At 40.4% G+C, this 24,738-nt stretch overlaps 2 protein-coding genes across 6 annotated transcripts in view; one reads left to right on the forward strand and one right to left on the reverse strand.

The window, feature by feature from the left end:
- Positions 1-730: 730 nt before the first annotated feature.
- On the reverse strand, positions 731-24,200 carry LOC103476072 (gamma-aminobutyric acid receptor subunit alpha-5-like). 4 transcript variants are annotated; one of them, XM_017310858.1, is made up of 10 exons: positions 23,871-24,200; positions 21,076-21,136; positions 20,347-20,471; positions 19,439-19,506; positions 18,033-18,253; positions 14,442-14,524; positions 10,758-10,901; positions 5,785-5,937; positions 5,488-5,699; positions 731-5,369 (listed from the first exon to the last, which is right to left on the reverse strand). In XM_017310858.1, exons 1-10 carry the CDS (start codon positions 23,959-23,961, stop codon positions 5,070-5,072), a joined length of 1,458 nt encoding a protein of 485 aa, XP_017166347.1. In that variant the 5' UTR covers positions 23,962-24,200; the 3' UTR covers positions 731-5,069. The 4 variants fall into 4 exon arrangements, with proteins under 4 accessions (XP_017166347.1, XP_008426378.1, XP_008426369.1 ...); XM_008428156.2 differs by lacking the exon at positions 23,871-24,200 and adding an exon at positions 21,742-21,941; XM_008428147.2 differs by lacking the exon at positions 23,871-24,200 and adding an exon at positions 21,707-21,941.
- LOC103476088 (gamma-aminobutyric acid receptor subunit beta-3-like) overlaps positions 7,366-24,738 on the forward strand; it is a 57,174-nt gene continuing 39,801 nt past the window's right edge. The window contains exons 1-2 of one of the 2 annotated variants that reach the window (XM_008428176.2): positions 7,366-7,919; positions 23,883-23,930. In XM_008428176.2, the coding sequence (XP_008426398.1) occupies positions 7,777-7,919; positions 23,883-23,930 (191 nt within the window). In that variant the 5' untranslated portion in view covers positions 7,366-7,776. The remainder of the gene's footprint in view (positions 7,920-23,882; positions 23,931-24,738) is intronic. The other variant, XM_008428167.2, reaches the window with a different exon arrangement.

Raw genomic sequence — 24,738 nt, forward strand, 5'->3', positions numbered from 1 at the left:
AAACAATATAAATATATGTGACTTCTAGACACAAATTGTTGCCGTGGGTTTTATTTATCAGTATACAGGTGCTGAATTTACGAACAGTGTGAGTTTTTCCTCCTTAATAATGTATGTTGTGGTTTCTCACAGTAAATCCCAATAACATGAACTGAACTTTGTTTCTGCAAAGTACTGTAATTGGATATATAGATATCCAGACTCCCAAGTGCAGTGGAGAGCTTTGGACCAGAAATCCTATAATTGCACATTATTTTCTAACATCCATCCATTTTCTTGCACCCTTGTCCCTTAGTGGGGTCGGGAGGGTTGCTGGTTATTTTCTAACAGGGTTTGGGATTTACCTTCTGAGACATGCTCTTAAAGTTTATCTATTTTAAGCACCTGGATATATTTTTAGATATGTATAAATGTACATGTATATTCACTGATATTTTCAGGCGTTTGCACTAATAAAACCTTCAACAGAGGTTTTATGATCAAATAAGACAAGGGTTGAGTATGTTTGAGGCTTTGAGAGAGAGCAATACTACTCCAGTTTCGTCAATTTCATCTCAAATCAACTTCTAGATGTTCTTAAAACTCAAATCTGTGTGGTCTAGTGTGGCATCGTGACAAGATAACATTTCAGTAATTTTGAATGAATATAGGATTCATCCCCATGATGAAACTGCATAAACTAATCACGACGAAATCAAATTGTGCCGACAAAAAGCGCATCGTGTTCCAGTAAATTCAACAGAGTTTTTATTCTTCATCAAATACAGCCTTGCAGCTAATTATCGGAGCTTCAGAAAAATTCCACTCCAAATGGCAGGAGAAAACAAACTAAATCAATCCACTCTGGAGACGCTGATGGAAGATCCACAGTATGTAACAAGCTGCGTACATCAGCAGAGAATCGGATCAATACCGCTAACAAGTGTTAATGTCCGATTTGCTTTCCATATTAGCAGCTTTAATCAGGGTTTAATGAAGCCACAGTTGAGCTACAGCAGTGCTTTAATACATGGATGTGTATTATACAGTATTTTTATTGATCCCCTTTTTTGTATGACAAATACAGAAGATAAAACAAACAAAAATAAGAGTGGCAGAGAATCAGCTACCATACCTTTGCTGCAATTTTGCAAAAAATATCGGTCAAATAAAATTTTGTACAATTGCCTCACAGATTCATTTTCTCTTTTTACATGCAGAAAGATGTCTGTTTGTAGTAGACAACTGTTGCAGTCATAAATGAGAACTCCAGAACTCCAGCCTGCCTCACTACCCATGAGCTAGCATTGGATGAAGTGCACATAATCAATCCAGCGTTTGCCCCAGAACGCGCACAAATCTGTCCAGACTCCAGACTGAGAAAAACAAGCAGTTGTCATAAGGATTGGGTGCCGCTCGGGGCTTAAATCGGAGAAAAGTGCTTTGCTGTAAGGGGCCCCCCTGACCAAATGAAAGCAACTTAAGCGGAACTAAATCCCTTTTCTAGCAGATGTATGGCAGATGAGTCTGTGACAGACACTGGAGGAAGATGTGAGGGGCAGGCGGGTGTTTGTTGGCTAACAATGGTGAGAAGGAAGGTTGAATGGATGGATAGGTCGATGGGTGCTCCTCTGCAGTGGGAAAAAATGCTGCTTTTGAGAAGGCAGTCGGGGAAAATAACCACGGGAACACAACGGTTATCATCAGATTTCATGAACTGAACCCAAGATGCTTATTGCAGCTCTACAAATCAACCCAGCAAACAATCTTAAAGACTCACTACTGTGTGAAGAGATGCACAGAGACAGAGGTTGTTCCCTGGGAGCTTGTCCGCGCCGCTAATCTTCCCTCGGCTGCCATGTCGACCCGGGCTGGACAGTCAGACGGACGTGTCAACCTTCACCCGCATTTCATTCCACTTCCTTTCACCCTAACAAGCATAGAGACTTCAGCGCCGCTGACAAGACAGCAACACTTTGAGTATCCAGAAGCGGCGGCTCACCAGAATGCATCAGTCCTGCCACATGTCACGTCACTTTAAGCACTTTAAACAAGCAGGTCTGATGTTGTTTACTTTAGGTTCATGATACAAATATGACACTGTAGGAGCTGACTGGCAAAGTAGATATTGTCAAAAAGAAAGTACACATTCTGTCAGGAACTAAGCTTTTATCTGTCACAATATCATACAATTGTCTTTATTAAATGTAGATTTAGTAGAAGTTGGCAATTTGTAGGAAGGAAACTGGTTATGATGTCCCCAGGCAGCAATTTTTATGGGGCCCATTTGTTTAGGAAAAGGAATGAGAAATGGTCATCAGATGAGTTTGTTCATGAGTTTGATAGTTGCCCTTAAAGACGTGATGCAGGTAAAATTGGGACCCACATGGGTCATCAGTGTTGTACATTTGGAGCTGTTTTTCTAAAACCTATTTGAGATCCAGTTAAAGCCTTTACAGACTCGCATAGAATATGATCTGCCCTGAAGTCCACCAAGAAAATGGCCAATAAAGTCTCACAGTCTTCGATATGATGCGGTTCAAGAAGCGCAGACTGAGAGGCATCCTGTTGGCTGCAAACGTTGCTCCTTTTGTTCCTGAGTGTCCCGACACAGAACCTGGTCCTCGGCCTTAACCCCACACCTCTGCTCACACAGCCACTGGTTTGACTCAGTTAGAGGAGAAAATACACAAAAATCTCAAATGTTTGTTTTTGTTTCACAAACATCCAGAACAGAATGAAGCAAAAGCACACAAAACTTGAGGGAAAAGATACAAGACAAGAGCGTACGCCTAAAAAATTCAAAGTCCAGCATTGGACTTTTTTTTTTTCCTTGTGAATCACTAGGAATGCAACCTTGAAAAACTAAAACTTCTATGTACATGTTTCAATAAAACATCTGCCTAAAAACATCAATAAATGATTTTTAAGCATAAATTTGCAGCAAAAAAAGTTTGCTTTTCTAAAAATGAAATGTAATGTATGTTCCTTTATAAGGTTGAACGGGAAAAATAACAACAAACATAAAACGCCAAGCTGTTAGCTTCTACTCTTTTATGTCAGAGGATGACTTTTAAAATAGAAAATAGTGGATATTTAGAAAGTCAGGCACAAAGAACCCCTTTATAAAACAGACTTTATCAAATTGTAAGCAGCTGTGAGCTTCCTAAATCGCCAGCTAGTAAGAAGGCCTTTTTTTTTTAACTATCTTTTATATAACCTATTGAATAAAAATGGTCAATTTTAAATACATTCATTATGTTGCTAGAAAAGGAAGAGCATACAGAGAAAATCATTTTTGAGGAGCCTTTTTTTGGCAGACTGAGATCTGTGACAAAAAACAAAAATGGAGGAACGTAGCTACGGTGCAATGTTTTACTCGCATATGTTAAAGGATAAAAAGTAAAAGAAATATTTGGTTTGTACATCGTCAGGCACAGAGAACGTCTTTAAAAACTGATTTTATCTACAATTTAGCAGCTGAGCTGAGAAGCTTACTATCTAGTTAGCTAGTAAAGAGGCCTGTTTTACGTTAGAAGAGTAATCACATTGGGTTCATTACTCCACTGAAACAAAACAAAGGAACACTAAAGATTGTGCTGAGCTAATTTTGATGAATTGCCTTTCAATATATTTAAGTAGTTGTAACAGTGGCTGAGGCAAAAATGAACAATAACTGAAGTCAGAATAAGACAAAGCACCTGGTATGACTCAATGTCCTTGAAATGCACTTAAGCTTATTCTCATTTCCCTCTGAAACGATGCACAGCCACTTAGTTTTAGGCCAACTGAACCCATTTCTTTTTACATTGCTTAAGAGGTGACTGCAAAATATTTAAAAAATGTTTTTTTAGATGCAAGTTGTTTGTAAAACCAACCCAGAGACTGACAACTCTATATTGGGAGATAGATGTGTAAGAATAAAGTAAGAGGTCATATTTCTAAAGCTTGACCTAAAAACTCTTGAGATATTTAAAGGCTTTTTTGTCTGTTTACTGTTCTCTCCTGCTGTAACTCTTGAAACATTTTACACTGGGCATTACCAGTTTGTCAGGACAGATTAAGGTTTACAAATGCGCAATTAATTAAAAGGCAATCCCAAATTTGTCCTACTTGATGATCTACTTGTACAACGGTGAAGAGTCGACTGTTATTTTTAGCTGCAGTCAAACTGAAAGTAAAACCTCCTGGAGCTTTTAGCGCCACAGTGTTTTGCTCAAGGATGCTTAAAAGGCTTCTTGAATCCAGGTCACTTCACAGAATCACAGTCTTGGAATGCTCCACATCACTCCGCTGATTTGTATGTGACACGCTGCTTTTCAGGTAACTGGCTTCTCAGCTGTGTATATTAGTTTCACGGCTGAGTTAGCAGGGCTTAAAATGTAATTTAAATCACATATACCCAGTCCCAGAACTGTGCTAACACGTCATTCATGGCTATTTTTTCACCTTTTAGGCAAAAGATGTGGAAATATTCTTGGTCTATATGTAGCTTTACTAATTTTTTTATGTAAATATTGAGGACTTATATTTAACTCTCGGGTTTCCTAATTTGTTTTTCTCACTTTTGGGATTCTAGGCTTGAGCCTAAGGGTTTTGAAGCAGTACAATTGAACATAACATCACATGAATGGCAAAAAATGCTAAATTAATATACTCGCAGCATTGCTTACTCTTTAAATCAACTTTCCAATTGAAACTAAGTGAGCCTCTGCACTTTAAGAGATGACATATACATGGTCGGTATTTAAGACAAAGGAGTCCACAGTTTCCAGTTAAACAAGATGTCATGCAAACTGCAGCAGGATAGACGAGAAGGAAGTTTAAAGCAGTTTCTTCATTACCAAGCAGAGTTTTTTTTAGGCCTCAAGAAAAGGAAAGGAAACCTCTTGCAGCCTTGCATCCATTCAGATTGCCTGAATTAGATAGATGTTTCTTTGTTCTTCAAGCGCAGATGTTTGCTTTTTCCACTTTCTTTTTCTAAAGCAGAGGTTGATTGGGATCAAACCCTTTCTTCTTTTACACAAATTCAGTTTTGGAAAGAATAAACCCCGCACAAAAACAAACAAACAAACAAACAAAAAAAGCAATTATGTGGAAGCGACAACTCCTTTCACCATCGGTTCTCTGTTCAGGTACGTGGCCCAGTAGACGAGGTTGAAGGTTCCGAAGAGGACAGGGAACACTATTCGCGACATCTTGTCAATCTTGCTGACGCTGTTGTACGTCTTTTTGGGGTCCACTAGTTTGCTCTCTGAGCCCCGCAGCTGCACCGACGTCGTATTGGAGATGGTGGAGATGGACACGTCCTTGGTGAGGTTGGGGGTGTAGTTGACACCTGCCGAGCAAACGTTGTTGGCCTTTTTTGAGAGCACCATTGGGTCTCGTTTCTATGACGGGACAGATTACAACAATTAGCTTCCACAGTTTTACATAGCATTTCTGTTGCTAGTGTGAAATGGAGTTATGTCAGTTAGGAAAGTATGAAAATGGTCTGGTAGATGTTACCTTTGGGTGCTGTGCTTCCAGAGCTTTCTTGCCATCCCAGGCCCAGCTCCTTTTGGTGAAGTAGTTCACTGTGGCAAACTCGATAAGAGCTGAAAAGACGAAAGCGTAGCAGACAGCAATGAACCAGTCCATGGCTGTTGCGTAGGCTACTTTGGGAAGCGAGTTTCTGGCGCTGATGCTGAGTGTGGTCATAGTCAACACCGTAGTCACCCCTGGAAGCAAACAAAAGCCGCATTATGTCTAAATGCATCACTCAAAGGCAAGATGAAGAAAGCGTGGGGGAAATGTTTCACTCACCAAACACGGTCCGTGCGGGAACCGACTCTCTGTTGAGCCAAAACGACACCTGGGACAGGATGACAGTCATGAAACATGGCATGTATGTCTGGATGACAAAATATCCGATCTTCCTCTTCAGGTAGAAGTGCGCCATCATCACAGTGTATTGTCCTGAGTAGAGAGAGAAGAGACGGAGAGAGGAAGAATATAAGGTTAGTGAATAAGATTGAGCATTTTAATTAAATTGCCTCAAAATAAACCACACAATGACTTTTGGAGGTAAGATGCAATATATCATCAGTAAAATACTATAAATCTTCCTTATGGAATGCAAACTTTGAGTGAGCATTATTTCCATAGTTAATTACCTTATTGTTTATATATAAACTGATGGTAAAATAAACTGTTTTTGGCTAAATATTGTTAATCTTTGGAGAAATGAAGATTTAAATTGCTGCTCCTTTATATAAATCCCCTATGCTATGACATTATTTCACCATGTGGGGGTGCTAAACAAAAGGATTATTTTTGAAGAAACTTTTCCAAATCGGCCACATACTGAGCAAATCTCTAGTCCAATTTCCTCTGTTTTAGGGTCCTCACACATTTCCTGTAAAATTTATTTTGACTAGGCTGTTGCAAAATTAAAATGCTCTGAAACCCCAGTTTAAGATGTACCAATGTCGTCTGAAGAGAAGTAACCCCAAGTCATGATACTGCTACCACTATGCTTCATCTTAATTTTTTTTTTTTTTTTTGCATTTGTACATCACTCTTTTGAGATGCACCCTATGTAGAAATGAATTGTTCAACACAGTTTAGATTGCTTGAAACCTTTTGTGTGAAATATCTTGAGGACAAAAAATTTATTTGAGTTAGGAAATGATGTCATGTTGCACTGTCAAAACCCTCTCATTCTGAAAACTTATTTTCTTTATGTACATAATAAAAAGGTCCTGATATGTGCAGAGTAGTGTAAAAAAATCAATGGAGCTGGATGAGACAGGGCATTCCATATTCAACAGAGCATAATGGTGAAATTAAACACACTTTGGATTCACTATTAAAGTGAATCAATGAGCACAAGTGGCATTAATTACTATGAGAACAGATCGTTATGCGGTTAATGTTGGATCTTTGACAGTGGATGAGGGCAGATGGAGGTAAGTTGGGCAAGAGAGGAAGTGTAGGGGAAGAGAAAGAGAGGGACACGATATTGAATTTGAGGCTTTAAAGAAAGAAAAATCCTCTCGCCGTCAGCTGTTTATGACTGCAGGCGCTGGGAAGCTATGAAAAATCCAGTCCATCTCTTTCTCTCCCACACACACACCATACACAGAGTAATAGACGAGGCTTTCTCTGGGGCAAAATCCGATTTTTGAACCTCTCTAATCCCTGGTTACAATCTGCATCCTGCCATCAGTGAGAGGAATAGAGGGAGTTAGACGGAAAGAGGAGGAAGGGGGGAGGGGGGTTAGGTTTCCTGTCCTGGGATTCTCGATGAAGCCCCGCCCAATCCGAGCCCTGCCAATCACAGCGGTGACACACACACACGAAGCATGATTTCCAACTGTTGACACACACCTCAGCACAGACTTTAAGCTGCGGAAGAGGAAGGACGATTGCTGCAGCTAATCATTGCTGGGATGGAGGGGGGATAGCTTTGTGGGTCTTCCCTGTCTTTTCCTTTTCATCCTGCCGATTTCCCCCCACCCCCCTGTTTTAATTTGGCAGCTTTTTGTGGATTAATGATTCTTGACGGGATTGGTTGCCATGCGAGGGAAAAAGGAAGCATTTGTTGCAGCTGTCAAATGACGGAGGTCTGTTGCTTTTTGTCCGTCACTTCCATCTCATAGCAACCTTGGTCTTTGCGATGCCTCAGTCGGGACAACCCGAGCATCCCTACCCGGGCCTTCCGACGCCTTCATGACCCCAGGCTGGCTCTCTTGCAACTCCCCCTTCAACCTCTGCTGCTGTCGTGAAGATTCTGGGCACCTTCACCATTGATGCATGGATCTATACTGGGAAGGGTTGACGAGGAACATGTTCCACTGCTGGATGTTACTCCTTCTCTCCCAAGGATTTGTATTCAACAACGTCCAAGGGGAACTTCCTTTCATGTTGGGGAACAACGCTGCAATGCTGGTCAACTTGTAAGTTCCTTTGTTATACAAAGATCTTTAAGATAGGGCTTATCGTCTAAAAATGAAGCCCAAGAGATAGGTACAGCAGCTTTACCGTAGTGTTATTTAGAGAACGATATTGCTATCTGAGACAGAACGCACTGTGTCCTTAGAGATGTCAACTACCTAAAGAGAAACTCACGGACTAATCTCCTCTTTCATGCTCTCAAATAGGTGTATAGTCCAAAATTAGATGTGCTACTTAAAGTCTAACACCGTCACATCCATCCAAAGCACTAAGCTACAAACTTGAAAGAGGATCCTTTCTTAGCAAACTCAAGTGAAAGTTTACAAGAGGATTTGAAGGCAAATTAAATATCGGATTTTTCTAAAAACTTCTTAAACATAGTGACAGTCTGGTCCAATGAAACAGTTTACTAGACCAAACCTTCCAGCTAGAGCCCAGGAAGGTTTTTGAACCATGAAGTTGTCAGAGGTTAGAACATAAGAAAGTCAAAACAATCATTAACCATTCACTGCTTTGAACTTCACTAGAACGAGTGATTTGATGTTTTTATCTGAACTAAATGAAACAGCAGGCGGCCGCTGGGCTCCTTTAAATAGAGCAGAGCAGCAACAGTAAACTTCTGTCGATGGCACGCCTTTTCTGCAAATTTACTGAACTCCCTTGCACCTTTTAGTGGTTCATTTCCTTTTGCTGTGACAGCCTTCCTCATTGCTTGTTGCCATGATGAACAAAGGAAATCAAGTAAAGATTACTTTGAAATGAGATACCAACACCTTCCTCTTTTAGGAAGCTGCTGGTATCTCTAGATAGGAAATTCGGTGGAGATTTCAACTTCACTGCTGTTCTTTGTGTTCGCTTTGAACACCTACTACTTTCTCAGACAGGTCAAAATGCGCAGATTAGGTCTGGCAGGTTTAAAATGTCATATTTGACTGTAAAAGTTACTCATAAACTCTGACCATAATGACTTAACCTACTGGACTGTATATGACCCTACAGTTCAAAACCACCGGCAATATCCACCACTGACTTGGACGACTTCCAGACAGAAGCTTTGGTTACACGAATGATGATTTTTCTGCCTTTAGTCCCTGTTTTTCTGATAATCTTTTACAGATGGAACATATGGTTGTTGATAAACCATTATATTATCAACAACTTCTCGCATAAGTAAAAAAAAAAAGCAAATTTGGTCATTTTACTGTCAATTTTGGATTTACCCACCTGTAAAAGGTCCTTAACAACTGATAAAGACTCCATTGAAGGTTTATACAATGCTAAATAATCTGCTCCCTATATAATTTTGTATGAACTTCTAGTCAGAAATTTAAGCTTTCCAGTGTTTGACTCTAGATGCATTCTTTCAAATAGGTCAAATTTGATCTATTTGATATGATGCTATATTTATTGCAATTAAAGCCATCTAACTGGGGAAAATATGGTTTGCGTTTAAAGTTTTGGGTACCCTGTTAAAAATCTGTCCCTTTTTTTATTGTGATGATAAAGGAAATCAAACTGAGCCACTACTGAGTTACTCCAGGTCAGCAGGAAGCACCAAGTGCAAATTAATTATCTCATGAGTCACAGTTGAACCAGAAATTGAATTAACTTTCTCTTAAGATGTTTCTTGACATCTTGAGAGACCAAGAGTCAAGGGTTAACAGGAAATATCTTACTTTTAAATTTGTTCTTTATCTTTTTATTCAACAATAATATCTTCAAGATAGGTCACAGTGATGTTGTCTACTTTATAGTATGTGAAGATGCAGTGTGTCGGTTCGAGCAAGTCCAGTTCATTTAGTTTTGAATAGAAACAACTAATTCAGTCCATTCAGTAATATGTATTTAAGAAACACAAATAAAACCCCCCAACATTTTTCTGGTTCTTACAAAGAAATAGAAACATGTAGTTATGCTAATGCTAATGAAGTGTCAAATGATGGAGGGCAGTAACTAAATTTATTTTAGTAACCTTTACCAAACAAACAAGCAAAATGACTTATGTTGTATAAAAAAAACACTCATGCAGGGGAAATCCAGATTTTCAATAAACACTCCACTAGAAACCAAAGGGAAGTGCACAGTTCCGCTTTACATAAGAGTATTAACCAGATGCGTTTCAGCCCCGCTCAACCTCCACACGTCTGTCCAGTTCAACGCACAGACATTCCTCGCTCCATCTTTGTGAGAACTTATGATTAGAGACTGTTTTTCCCTCTGTGAAACACATCTCCACTCATGATTCGGTAAAAGCTAACCTTACGCTTTTCCATGACGCTAGCTGTAAACCTAAACCACCCAGAGAAACACCCAGGTTCATGACCTCTTTTGTATGTTTCTATCTATCGCTGTGAGGACATCTGGTGTTCACAGAGATAAATTTATTCACGCAGATCCACTCAGTGACAGCCACCCAACCAATCTCTCACTGATTTGTGATGTCATCTTCTTATGCAAAGGCTGATGGCTGGTTGGAGGGATGTTAGGGGAGGATTAACCCTTGGTCTCAGGTCTCTCCAGCTCAGTGTCTGTTCGTGTGGCCATGTGTGCACGCATCAGCTCATGCGGGGATAAGTGTTGTATGACAGGCCTGTCCGGCCCTGTAGACAGCTGGTTGTGTGACGGATATGCTACTCTCCTCCACTGGCATCAATTCACGGAGTCATGGTACTGTTTGTCTGAACTCATCATTCACTCTGAACAGCCATGAGTAAAACTTTTTAAACCAGCCCCGCACTGTCAAAAAGTAAATGCATGAACTGCAGATCAAGAAATACCTGAGATAAAACTTAAGTCATTAATATCTCACAGTTCTTATATGTTTTAACAGCCTTGCCCACCTCTGCTGGTGCGTATGTCCTCTGTGTCAGCTGTTTGTCCAATTAGATGGTACTGGTTGAGCCTGGAACCGTCTTCTGCCACCACAACAGACTTAGCAGCTCCTTGAGTCCATGTGTAGACCACCTCTGATACTGGATAGGCATCTGAGAGACGGAGACAAACTTTAAGCATGGACCTGCTGAGATAATTGAATATGCAAGAAAAAAGTTTTCCCACAGCTTTTACTGAAAACAAAAGTTTCTGCTTAGGAAAACTTGGGGATTTCTAGTGTGACTGTGTTGTGTTTGTGTGGCCAGTAATTTTGGGTCAGGAGGTTGTTTCCCTTGTTAGCAAAGACAACACCGTCAGATTTAACGCGTTGCACAGCTGGCATAAATATCAGTTGTGCAAATATAACTAAAGATGTAAAACTAATACAACTTATTTTCTTTTACCAGTACAATCTCAGAAGTTAATTTAAGTAAAAGTGGAGTTTAAGATTGAGCATTCTGACAATAAAAATACCAGGTAGGTCAGAGAGAAACAAAAATCACCTGGTGCTGTCTGTTTCCCAAAAATTGTGTGATTCTTTTTAGAGTGGATTGTTTTAGGAACTATTTTGGACATTGTCGACTGCAAATCTAATGGCATGAAAGGCTCAGACAGTGGCTCCTGTTACATGTGGGTAGTCAAACATGGCGGTGGTACTGTGATGGTATGGGGCCGTTTTGTTCATTCAGAACCTCAACAATTTGTCATAATTGAGAAAACCAACTTCTTAAAACAACAAAGTGAAGGTTTCAGAGTAGCCATGTCTGTGTCAGGATCTAAAACTGATTATGTCGTATAATCTTAGTGTGAACAGCTTTTCACACCACTGCCTCTCATGAGGGCAGATAGGATGCTAACCTTGCGCTTCCAACCTGGGTGCTCACTTGGCAGCTACATGCAGCTGTTGACTGCCTGGTTAAATTTAATGACTGACAGGCTAAAGACCGCAACCTTAAGTGAAAGGGGAGATTGCAAAAAGGGATTATTGGTGAATTTCATTATGCAAACGAAGAGCTAAAGGCTTTGGCAGGCCCAACAGTCCACCTTTGCCAACTTCTCAACACTTAATGCGATGCTGTTCCTGCCTCACTGCGTGAGGCAAAGGGAGCTACAACTCGGCCAAACTCATCACCTCCTACAGTAAGTGAATGCACCGAGTTTAGCTGTTGCCAATCTTTAATGATACGAAGGAGCGCAGCTCCAGATTGAGTCAGAGTTTTGTGAACTGAGTGAAAGGTTCACGTTATAGTTATCTCAGGAAAGTAGGGTATTTAAGTCGATGATAATATCCTCATCCCTAACAATGTATGGAAATAAAACCCAACAAAAATTGTTAACATCTAAATAATATGTCATGCGGCACTGAGCATCAATCACAGCTTGACAAAGACATGCCGTTCATAAGTCAGCATATTATCTGTTGAGGTGTGGCATCCGCTTCTTCTTGAAGGATGACCCCTCAGGTCACTGATGTTCTGGGATACAGGATTGCAAACCTCTACATTGTGACTCAGTTGATCCCACACATTTTCTATGAGATTCAAGTCTCAGAGAGTCATACAGTCTCCAGTACCCGTTCAACAATTACGTGACTTTGTTGAGCTGGAGCATTGTCATCTATGAAGATGACATTAAGGCTGTGTTGTTCACAGAGGGTGACAATGTTTTTCAGGAACTATGAGCTTGACAAAGTATAGGGCAGTTTTATGCTGACTATAGTCATCTGCCCACACTGTAACACCAACACTACTATGAAAGGTTCGTCTGGTGACAACAGTGACTGATGCATAGCAGTCTCCTTGATGTCTCCAACATCTTTGGTGGCCATAATTTCTGCTCAACTTTCATGAGTGAACAACACTGAGGCCCACTGGTCTCTTGTCCAGCATAAATGCTCCCTGACCCAAGCTAGACGATGACACCCTTTGTCTTGTGGTGTGGTCAGGTACCCTTGCAGGTCATCTAACACACAGAAAATGCTGTTCCGCAGGGAACTTCCAAATGAATGTCATTGTATGGGATGTGACCTAAGGATTTCCACTTCTATGCCTTCCTGCAACTCTTCCAGTCTCTCCATAGACTCTATCCCCAACTGATTCTTCTATTGTCCAGTCATTCAGGTTTGCTGCTGTTTGAAAATTGTCCTGCTGATTATCCAGTTTCAGTAAAACTTGGACTGTTGGACATATGAGATCAAATGTACCCCTTCTATATTTCTTAATTATGGTTACAAACAATCCATCCTAGCTTGATTGGGAGTGACAATTGCATCGCTAGGATAATTTCTGATTTTGTTCTCCTTTGGCATTGCATTAAAACACACCAGTTAGCTCCAAACCAACTAGCAACCATCATGCATCATGCAAGTCATTGCAAGCTTCATTAATTGCTTCTCTAAATTAATTGCAATTCTCTATTGACATCAATTTATCACACACCCGTATGTTTGCCAAAACTTGTTTTTTTTTGCAGTAGTGACACTTGTTGACGATCAATTTATCACTTGCAATTTAATTAGCAGCTTCCACTTTCCCGACTAAATTTTGCAGAACAAGACAGGGTATATTTAGTATCCCAGGACTGCATTTTAGTCACTGCACATATGCTGCAGAAATTGCATTCTTCATTTATATCTACAACTTGTCTGCGTAGATCTGAGAAGTGAGCAAGGACTCACTTCTCAGAGCAAGGGCTTCTCAGCAGTTATGTTAAGCAAGTGGGGCAGAGTAGGGGGATTAGCAGCCCTTCACCTGAGCTAACCTGCTTTAATTGCCAGATAAGTCACTACTCTGCCACTGAGCAGTAGGTGCATGCACTTCCACAAGATAGGTGTGTGACTGCAGACTAATTGTCACAGGAAACACTCCCTTCTCGTTGTAAAAATATAGTTCTGCCTTGCCATCCGCTCAATATTTCTATTATGCTCCTCCACCTTTCACCTGCATTTCTGCACCAGGGGGTAATTAGGTTGATGCTGACCCCGGGACAGCCCAGCACCTTCTCGCAGTGTAATTGGATTGCGCTCCAAAGTGTAATCTGACATAGTGAGGATGGGCGGAGCTCACATCGTTGAGATCTGGGGATAAAGAGCCTCATCCTTTAAGCCTAACAGACTCCCGAGGTGTGGGCCGAGCTGTCTTTAAATACCAACGACGGCCTCTCGCATTTCTATCAGAGGGAGGACACATAACTGAACGGCCCCCTTCATCACTAAACATACTTGAGGAAATTTATTCTCTTGATTTTATTGACTGTTGGAAAGAAAGGAGCATTGAGTATTGACAGTGTAACTTCATTCCAGCACACCCCGGATAAAGTTTGGTTCATATTTCAGCCTATGCCATCGATTTCCCCTGAATTACTCAATAAACCTCTCTGTGAAGAGGGGGTAGGGTAAAAGTCTGGCCGTTACGACAGTGTTTGCACTTTTTGTGCCAGTTCATGACTCTAATAATTCAGCACTGCAGCGACTGGCCTTAAAATCGACTCCAAATGTGACAGTCAGGCATTAATCAACATCAACCGTGGACTAAAGTTAAATGTAAATGGCTGCACCAGACTGCAGTATGCAATTACGCAACAGTGATTGATCTGGGATTACCAATCACTGTAAAGGGAAGGATATAGACGCCTGTAGCAGGGATTGTACTCACAGCTGCCAAACTTGAGCGGGCAGGCGTGGGCGTCCATGGGAAAGTCCTCCAGTTGCATGGGGCATTCTGCTGAGATCGTCAACCTGAGACCAAATACATAAACATTTATTTATTTATTAGGATGCATCTTTTGATTGAGCTCAGAAGCAGACTCATCTATAAAGAATTTGATCAAAAGTCTTTTTTTTTTTTTTACCAGGATATGTTGCTTTTGTTAGAAATGTAAACATTTTGTTCCAACATCTGAGTAGAACTTGCAAAAGCAGCGGTTTTCTCCTTGTAAAACTGGTAATACCTCCATCTAGTGGTCAAAAAGGGACCCTGCATTCTTTTCCTCCCAAGTTTAGATATATAATTAATTTGCTTTATCATTTGAAACTTTATATTTCTCAATTTTTAAGCAGACAAAATCAGAGATCTTATGCAGTGCCAGATCTTACTCTTTTTAATCTCCCAAAGAGCCTTTTCTATTAAAAACAAACAAAACAAAATAACAAACCCATTTCCTGTTACATTCACAGTGATTCCGGATCTGATCATTGTGCTGGTGCAGGATTAACTCGATCGAGCGCTCGCACACCACCTTGTAATTCTTGCCCTTTTATTCCCCAGAAGCGATCTGTCCTAGATTGAATTAAATCCCCGAGAGTATTTCTGCTCTTTACATGATGATGAATAATACGGCGTTTATAGTGATTTTAGTGATTCACTAAAGCTAATGGGGTGGCTGACAGAGAATTAGCCACCACACAAAGAGTCATTATATTAAAGGTTTTGTTTTCTGCCCCCAGTATCAAGGCATACATTAGTTACAGAGCTTTTTTTTGTTTGTTTGTTTGTTTGTTTCTCTGAACCTGTTCTGACTCAAAATCCACTTGGGGTGTGTTTTTACGCTCTGATGACTCCTGCATGTATATTCTGCAGGAGGTTTTCTCATTAAATCAATAAGAAGAACAAAGTGGGGTAAGAAGCTACCTTTGATTTGGGGCCCAGATTGCGTTACCGTGCCGACACAACTCGATGTTTCTGATTGGAGGAGAGAAAAAGGGGGTCTCTGGGATAAACTAATGAGAACATGGCTGCCGGCAGTAGTACAATGTTCTAATTATTCATGGAGCAATGTCCCATTATTGTGGTGAGAGCAGATGACTAAATTAGTAACTTTAAGTTAAGATACAACCCGGGCAAATAAAATCAATCCAGAACATTCAGTCAGTTTTTTTATTTTAGTGTAAAAATAAGAAAGTAATTAACGACTAATGGCTTTAACAATGAGACAAGATTTTGACTGAACCACTTCAGACAAATAACAATCATATCACTCAATGTTAAAGAAAATATTATGGAATTTTTAGATGTTGAAGGAAAATTCTGATACCAAAAAATGGCTGATGAAAAAACAATGAGGGAAAAAGAGAATCACAGAATCCTTGATCCAGAGGAAACATTTATGATGTAATTCAATATTAATGGAAATAGCACAGAATCACTCAAAGTCTAGAAAAATAAAATATGGGTTTGACTGATATGAAGAAAAATAATGCAAATGCATACTTGTTGAGAAAGAAATAAAAAGATAAGGGAATAATTCAATCTTGAAAACTTTAGCATTTATTTTGTGGACAATTTTTTTTAAATTCTTTGGATTTTCAAATGTTCTGGTGTCTACCTTTGTAATGTTTTCAACTCAGTCAGTTTAGTCCTAACAGACAATGTTGTTGTTTATCAACCTTTGCATTTCTTTATCAAAGACATCTCATACAGGGCTATGTTTTAATGCCAATCAACCAGGCACAACAACTTGTTAAACTGCAAGAAATTTAGAAATGACAATTACGAGTTCAAAAGTGAGTGCTAATTTGTTTCTTCAAAGCTGAATTGTTCCACTTTTCCGTCTTCTGAGTCTGTCAGTAAAGGCAGGAGATGACGAATACTCGGAACAGAACAGCAGACGGACAGATATTCTCGCACCCGCAGGAAAATTTAACAAGACAATCTGATCTCGCGCAAAAGTTGAGAAGTTGGCGAAACAAAAAAAGGGCCAGAGCTTGCGCTTTGTTAGACGCCATCTGTCTTTTCACACGAACCGACCCATTTTTAAATCTGCAGACTACATGTGTGAGAACAGGCTAAAAGGAGAACTGTTAGAACTTCTCAAATGTTAGATAATAAAAAAATAAAATAAAAAAACAACAGAAGCGTGAATGACTATAGCGACTCTGTTCTGCCAAACGATAAAAGCTCACAACTTGCTCATGTTGCTGGATATCTAGTAGTTGCACCAACGAGTCGGTATGCATTAAGCCTGCATTGCGTAGCGAGAAGTGGCAACTTATAAATTTTCGATGGGGACAACTAGACAGATTTGCTCCGTAAATGCTTCTCCTGTGAGTAATGGCTTTTAGATGAGGCAGCGGCACATTCGGGAGACGGAAGACATGAGCTGTCACCGACACTCGTGTGGTGTGATGCTAGGAGTGTGTGTGTGCGAGACGAGTCGTGCTGACTGTAATGTGCTAGTCTGTCGGGTTGCAGCGCAGCATGCTGCTGTGCAGCAAGAAGCGGAATCCTGAAGTCTGGAATTTTACAATGCCCTGCAAAATTATTCATCTCACTAGTCACATTTAAACTTTAATATGTAGAAATCTGAAGAGCAGGGCTCACATTTGTTTTCAGGAGAGGTGGGACCAAGTTGCTGTTTTCCAAGCCACGAGTCGGTTTCAACTCTTTCCATCTACGTCTTGTGTCAATTCTCTGGTGTAGGCATGAAGGTTCTCAAGTCAAAGTTTTAAACTTCTAATTTTACAATTAAAAGTTATAAAAGTAAAAGTATAGTGAAATCTTGTTGCATACATGCACACAACTTTGAACTAATTCTTTTAAGGGAATTGTTCCATTCAGTTTCAGTCAAGGCACTGTATGTGACTGCTGTAAGCTCCAAGAAACATGTTATTGTAAAGAATGCACTCACTTTTTTTTATTCCTTTCCACGAGTTCCCATCAATGAATGGATATTTTACTCTAAACTATTCCCCTCTGTTGTTTTTCCTTCATTAAGGCCTTTCACATCAGTTTATTTAAACAAATATATCTTTATTTAGAGCAGTGTTTCTCAACCCTGGTCCTCAGCGCCCCCCTGCTCTGCATGTTTTAGATGTACCTCTATTCCAGAACAGCTGATTCAAATGATTGCATCACTATCAAGTGCTGCAGAAACCTGTTAATCACCCAGAGATACAATTAAGGTGTGTGGCAGAAGGGAAACACCTAAAACATGCAGGGCAGGGGGGCGGTGAGGACCAGGTTTGAGAAACACTGATTTAGAGATTTTCTGAATACCCAGCAGAGAATTCGTTATTTTTCCAGAATTTTGGCAACGTCTAACAAGTACCACTAGGTGCTGCTGTTTCCCTTCCGTGTGAAACACTCAGCTTGGTGTTTCAAAATTTGCTTTCAGATATATTCCTGGTGGATTCAACGCCTGTTTGTTTTATGTTTGTCCTCAGGCTTACTTCTTGTAGCCACATCCTGGACTTTTGCTACAAATATGCTACAAACCTAAAGAACATACCTGTTTCTGTCGTGGCCTACCTCATTGTGTAGAGCAGGGTTCCATCGTCCTTCAGTCTCAGCAGCTTGTTGGGTGTGGTCATGTTGTGAGCGATGGACTTCTTGCCGTTGAGGAAGAATGTATCAGGAGTCCAGATGTTGCTGGCCAGCAGGTTGTTTAATGGGAGCATCTCCATGGGGCCTTTGAAGCAGAGACGCTCGTCCTTCCAGCTTTGACGAAAGAACACGTCTATGGTGTATTCCTGAGACGAAAAGCCACGGTGGTGAAGACATTTTTCAAGCAAAATAAATTAATCTTGGCAGACTTTCAGAATTTGTCGCATCTATTTTACTTTCAGCGCTTCGGAAACACGGAGGTTGGACACTGCACTTCATAAATCTGTCATAAAACTTGAGCACGCGCGCGCGCGCGCTCGCTTCAAGCTCTGAAAACAAACGACCGCGATAGCCGACAGAATAATGACGCTGTTAGCAGGCTGACATAAATGCTTTAAGCAACTGAAGGGACGTTCAAGCCTCCTGCCGTAGTCTATAAATCAATCATTATACAGTGGCAATGCTTCTTTCGAGTTCATTATGGCAAAAAAAAATAAAAAAGGCAAGTTTGATGAGTTTGGTGTCAAAACTGTGCAAGGATGTGGGAGGAAGGTAATGGGGAAAAATCCTGAAAAAGGAGATTTAATGTCCAGGTAGGATGTTGTGGTTCGAAGGAGAAAGGATTAATGGAAATCATTTGGAACACATTGGAATGGAGCAGCCGAACTGAAGTAGTTCCCAAAAGTTACAATCACATGATTCGCAAGTATTATTGAGCTGATATGGTAAGTAGGATACCGAAGTTTTTTTTTAACGGGATGACCACATGACCAGTTGTTCACCCTCGTGGTACCAACCAATTTATAGGAGTTGGTGGTGACAGTAAAAGGTGGTGATGGTCTGGATAAGAGATTACATACATTTGTCATGTTACATGATTTTTGTGGTCACCAACAAACTTCTGACATAATCCTGGCTGGATATTTGATCCTTATTGCTAACAAAACTGGTCGAGTTCATTTAAATGGTCTGGATTTAGCTTTTGAGGATTCTGTCATCACCATGCTTGACAGCTGGTACATCCTTGGGTTTGAAAACCTGGCCTCGACTCTTCCACACATCTAGGGATTTAGCCGGTCAATTTGGGCAGATTTCAGTCAAGTTTGAAGGTTTTGGTTCCATGGTTGGCAACCTATCGGTCTTACCAATTATATGTAATCTTAAAGAGACAGGTTGGGTCTTCTTGCTCATTAAGTGGAAGTAAATTGCCCTCTGAAAATAAGACGATCTTTGAAAAATATTTAGCTGAATGTATGTACAGTTTTGACCCTAGCAGACTTGTAAACATAAAAAGGGTTTGCATCTGCAGTGTTTGCAGTGGAAGAACTCACCATCTCTGTGTCGGACACTGGACCGAAGCTGGTGACAAAGATGTTCGTCTTGATTTCCGTCACATTCTCTGGGGAATGGATAGAATGTAATTGGAAGAAAAGCAGGTAATTAGACAAGTTAGTACAAGAAGCAAACATTTTAATAGGGTCGAAAATTTATGCTAATTGTGATTTATTTAGGGACAAGGTGACCGTTCAAAAATGCCAAAGAGCAACAGAGAGAAAAGGTCAGGAAGCGTTTTGTGTTTTTGTGAATATGGATCTGATTGTAGGCCTCTAAATGCGGTTGGTTGCACAGTTTTTCAAGCAGCTTGTTGAATGCCGAATGGAGGCCTGTGTTTTTCTGACATGTATTTTTAGGCCCTCTTGTCAAGGGTAGCAACCGTTACCAGGCTCTGAGAGCTGCCTTTTGCCGTGACACATCGCGGTTACAAAAAAAAATTTATAAATAAAAGTGAAGAAGAAGGAAAAAGAAAATGTCCTGATTTCTTTCCATTATTGGACAACTTCTGTCTGCACGTGGCGACAAGGTGAACGCTAACAGGGGATGGAAGAGGGGCAACACAAAAAAGCTCAGGGGAATTTAGGAGTAAAAGCATAATAAGCAGCAAGCTGTTAAGAGACAGAAGGAATAAAAAGCTTTCATTTCAGAAGTCCCTCAGGAAAAAGAAAAAAAAGGAACATCTCCATTTTTGAATGACACTTTGCTGGCTCTCAAGGTTATCTCCTGTTGCCAGGGCGAGGAGCATTAATAAAACACCTCAGAGATCCGCATTCTGGTTGTGGTGACGACAGCTAGATTGATGGAGACTGGCCACCCTTACGTCAACTGGCGCCGCTTGTACCCCAGAATCTGTTGCCCAAAAAGAATTACTCAGCCTGAATGGACACATTGGATGTGACTGAACCTCCGAGTCCCGGGCGGAGCCTGTTGTCGTAGCCGTCCAGGAGGCTGTCCAGGATCCTGGTGAAAACCGTGCTGTCCTCGTTGGCGTCCTCCTCTTTCTGAGCTTCCGACGACTGCTGGCAAAGACTGGGAGGAAGGAAGTGGGGAGGTGAGGAAAAGGAAAGAAAAATGGAGGAGTGGTGGGGGGGGGGAGAGAGAGATGATCATGGCGTTGGTTAAAACTGCAGGACGTCAAACGTGACATGGTTATTGTGATTAATTAGCCAGCCGTATCGAGGCCAGACTTGTTGTGATTAATTATTGAACATATGTGCTGCTTACAAGGACCAGTAGAGATAATTAGCGCTTAGATATGTGATTCAAATGCAAACAAACGAGCTCTCCTTATAAATAAAGCAAGAGGGAAGGCGTTATGAGATGAAGTTGACCCTTTTTTTGTTTGTTTATTTACAGCTTTGTGTCTGTTTTCTCCCTTTCTTTTAAAGGAGGAGACATAAAAAAAACGTTATAAACATGAAAGTTTCAACTCAGAAAATTTTAATTTGTACTTTTTTAACACTCTAGCGTTTCAAACAAGTGATCAATAAGTGGGAAAAAGGCAACACGTTCTGGATTTTATCGCAATACATACGTACAATTATCTCTGAGAGGTTTGTTGTTGTTTTTTTGTCCCAGAGCAGGTGAATGAGTAAAGTGTTTCAGGAGGTTTCATTTAGTGGCATCAGTTTACCTATCTTGGCATCCGAGCAGGAGCAGGAGGGAAAGCACAAGCCAAGTCATGTTGTTGAGAGCTGCAACACACAAAAGCAAAGAGTGTAAATCTCTTTCGCTCCGTTTGAATGCAAAAGATGGAAAGAAAATCTGACAATTATTTTGAAGACGAATCCCATTTAGGAGGCAAAAACTCTTTGTTCCTCTGAATGCCGAGGCAGAGCAGCACTAAATCAAGCAGTGGGACGATGTGTGTTCACAGAAGCTGCAGTCTGCAACTCCTTCAACAGCCAGGAGTGACATGAAAACACAACCAACAGATAAAATCCCCTCATGAGAAAGAAAGTAAGCATAGTTTTCTGCAGCATGTTCTATTCCAATGAATTCAGGGTATTGCAAAACATGTGGGCAACCCTCCGCCCCCCATACCCTGCCTTCCCCCATCCTCTGTACCGTCTATTCCCTTCTCCTCTATCGCCACATATTTGCATCCTCTCTATCTGAACACAAAAAGGAATTATGTCTGAGAATAAAGAGGAAAAGCATCAACCTGAATGCGGATCCATCTCTACCGAGCGCCTGGAGGCAGAGGGTCTACAGTCGGACTGTACCACCACTTATTCTTCTCTGTTGCTAGTCACTCGTCTCACCTCCTCCTCTTTCTCCTCCTCTTTGGCTTCCTCACCATGCGCTGTTTCCGCACTCTCTCTTTCTGCTTTCCTCTCTGTCAATCAGCGGCTCCCCATCAGGAGGTGTCTCTCTGCTTCTCTCCTCCTTCAAGGCTTTACCGCATCGCCTCCAGAAGTGTTACACCACCACCACCACCAGCAGCAGCAGCAGAAGAAGAAGGGGGCTGCCTCTTCTGGCTCGTTGGCCAGCCTCTGAGGAGACTGGATTCACTCCACGTTTTTTCCCTCCTTTATTCACTTTTTTTTTTTTTTTTTTTGCACCGCCTACTGTCGGTGCGGGAAAATACAATGCTGCAGCTAATCATTTTTTTAATTAGATGCTTTTCATCGTTGGTTTGGGAGGAACGTTTCCTTTAAACAACAATATTGTCCCCCCCCCCCACCCCTTTAAATCATCTTACTACACAAAAACACAGACCAATTGTCCCCAGGCAAAATTTCATTGACATAGAAATGATCGTCCACCTACGTGACATGAAACTGTGGAAGAAAGGTTAAAGGACGAAAGACATTCTTATACAATAATGCGAACAGGCTGGAAGTCTGCTGACATTGTCCATTGACTGAGACCTACTGGTGTTTAAGTGTGCAGCAATGTCCGTCTGGTTGAACGGAGAAAACACAATCACTTCCAGAGTGAAAAGTGAGAGCAGGAAAAGTCAGTACAGTTTAAAAACAAGTGGATTTTAATGGGAAGAAACTGTTCCAACTGCTACAAGATATGAAATATAAGAACAATAACACTTAAAGAGAAGCAAACAAAATACATGTAATAACCAAAACAAACTCAAAATATATTTAATTTAATCCATAGTTATTTGTTAGTGTTATGCACTTATCATATGTTAAATAGCTTGTCCTGCAGGTCACATTTTAACCCAAAAGTTAGCTAGTATTGTTTTTATAATTGTATCTCTTTTTGGTAGCAACCTGATACAAAAATATATAAATGAAGCTACCTTATTTACTTCAGCTTATTGATTAGACTAAATAAGCAACTGTATTGTGCTGCTAACTATTAGCATTGCTATTTCAACTGTTGTTCAATGTTTTAATCAGTTTATTAGCATTAATTAATGATGTTATTGAACTAGATGTTTTTGGCGTGTTTGTTGGTGGGATTGGAGATGCTTCTGCTCTTGTGCGGAGTTTATCAAGGAGTATAATAATAGAGAAGTCTGAGTTCAGATGTTAATTAGCTTACTTTCCATGATGACAAATTGTTCCAACTCATTGTATGATTGAAATCTTTCAGTTTACTCATTTACTAAGTGAACTATGAATACTGCCCTGGCAAATCCTGGAAGAGAGTGTTCAGCCAGCAAGTCCTGACCTTAAGCTTCTTATATAGAGCCGGTAAAGATAACCTAAAGCACACCAACAAGTCCACTTCTAAACAGCACCACAAAACTAAAAGAAAAGCAAAAAGAAGGTTGTGAGTGGTCCAGACATAAATTTGGTTAAACTTATGTTAAAGATGTCACATCTGTTGATTTCACCTCAGATATAATGGGGTGCAAGTACTTTTTCACAGTCCAAGCCAGGTCACTATAGACCATTCTTTGAAAAAGCAAATCATTTAAATGTTTTACTCAGAATCACCTTTGTTTCTCATTAGAATTTATTTGTAATCTAAAACACTGAAGCGTGCTAAAATGAAACAAAAACAAAAAACAAATCTGCAATGAAACAAATTTTCCCACCGCTTTAATTCCCACACACCACTGTCCAGGGACACACTTATCATCCTGACGTCTGCCGTAAGAGGGTAGCCGAGCTCCACGTTTAGTAATTAGTGAGTGACGTTTAGCCTCCGTCCGCGTGCTTTACTCCGTCCCGAGTTGCAGTCTGTGGACGGTAAAGAAAACAAGTGTGCCCACATAAGAGACTGAGTCCAGCACCACGGCTGGCGGACAGCTCCTGCAGAGAGAGGGGCGTGTCCCTGAGGACTCCCAGTGTCCGTCATTATGTGTCCTGTACTCACCCCACTGTTTAACACTCAATTAAAGCATAAAAAAAGCATGCAACTTTAGTAATATTACATATACGCTACGGCATTGATTCAAACACAGAATCATTTTTCATTGGTCAAATTCTCTTTCATTGATGAATGATGTCATCCCACCTCTTCTTTCAGGAATGCTGTTGACGGAAACAAGAAGTTGTTCGCCATCTATGACACCAGGTGAGAGAGAAGCCCTGATCCCAGTCCTCATCCCTGCTTTTGGACCCCCTGAGTGAGGCGCACACGCACCATCCCAATTACACACGGTCCCCTTCTTCCTCGGACCGCCTTTCTATTCAAGCAAGATGACCCATTGTGCGAGCTGATGTTTAAGATCGCATAAATAAAAGCCCGTTGGTCGCGATTAACAGGAAGACTAATCAGATATTGATTAAAAGGTTGATTAAAAAAAAACACCAAAAAAAAAAACACCCTGCCTTCACTGGATAATGTTCCGCTCGCGCCATTTTTATTGGAAACACGGCAGAAGGGGAATTGGCGCTGGTGTGGGGCACACTGTAAAAAATGTCCATTTGGAGAAGTTAATCTAAGCTAAATGAAAAACAAAATCCAGAAAAAAATCTTTTCAACAAATATTTGTAAAAATCTTAAAACACGAGTATGTTTAATAGAGTTAAGTACGTTAATCTGATGATAAAAACACAAATGAGAAAAATAAACTATTAATACTTTTATTAATGAAAAATAAATGCCATAACTTTCCTCTACACCTCTCTATTTATTTTTATTCTAGCTTTAAAAATGAAAAAAAAACTGCATTATGGGATCTGTTGGCCTCCACTATTTTTTTTACATGTCATTATCAAATTTAATTACGATACCTCTTGAAAGTCAGAACTATTAACAGCCTCCACCTTGTAATCCAAAATTGCTGCCTTGTTTATGATGCGTCATTCCATTTAATTTAGCAGATTGAAGTTGAATCTTTGTTATCCTACTTGTATCCCAGTTGCAAGTTGGTCAAGTG

Source organism: Poecilia reticulata, linkage group LG2 (genome assembly GCF_000633615.1).
Source record: "Poecilia reticulata strain Guanapo linkage group LG2, Guppy_female_1.0+MT, whole genome shotgun sequence".
Taxonomy (NCBI): domain Eukaryota; kingdom Metazoa; phylum Chordata; class Actinopteri; order Cyprinodontiformes; family Poeciliidae; genus Poecilia; species Poecilia reticulata.

Bases quoted from the DNA above. Each gene is read 5' to 3' on its own strand.
- LOC103476072 (XM_017310858.1), bottom strand. From the start codon at position 23,961: ATGAGGACTGGGATCAGGGCTTCTCTCTCACCTGGTGTCATAGATGGC. The intron at 5,938-10,757 runs GTGGGCAAGGCT...CTCTCTACTCAG, and splicing joins GGACATACGCACCAGCAGAG to GACAATACACTGTGATGATG. The intron at 5,370-5,487 runs GTAACATCTACC...GTCCCGTCATAG, and splicing joins TGGAAGCACAGCACCCAAAG to AAACGAGACCCAATGGTGCT.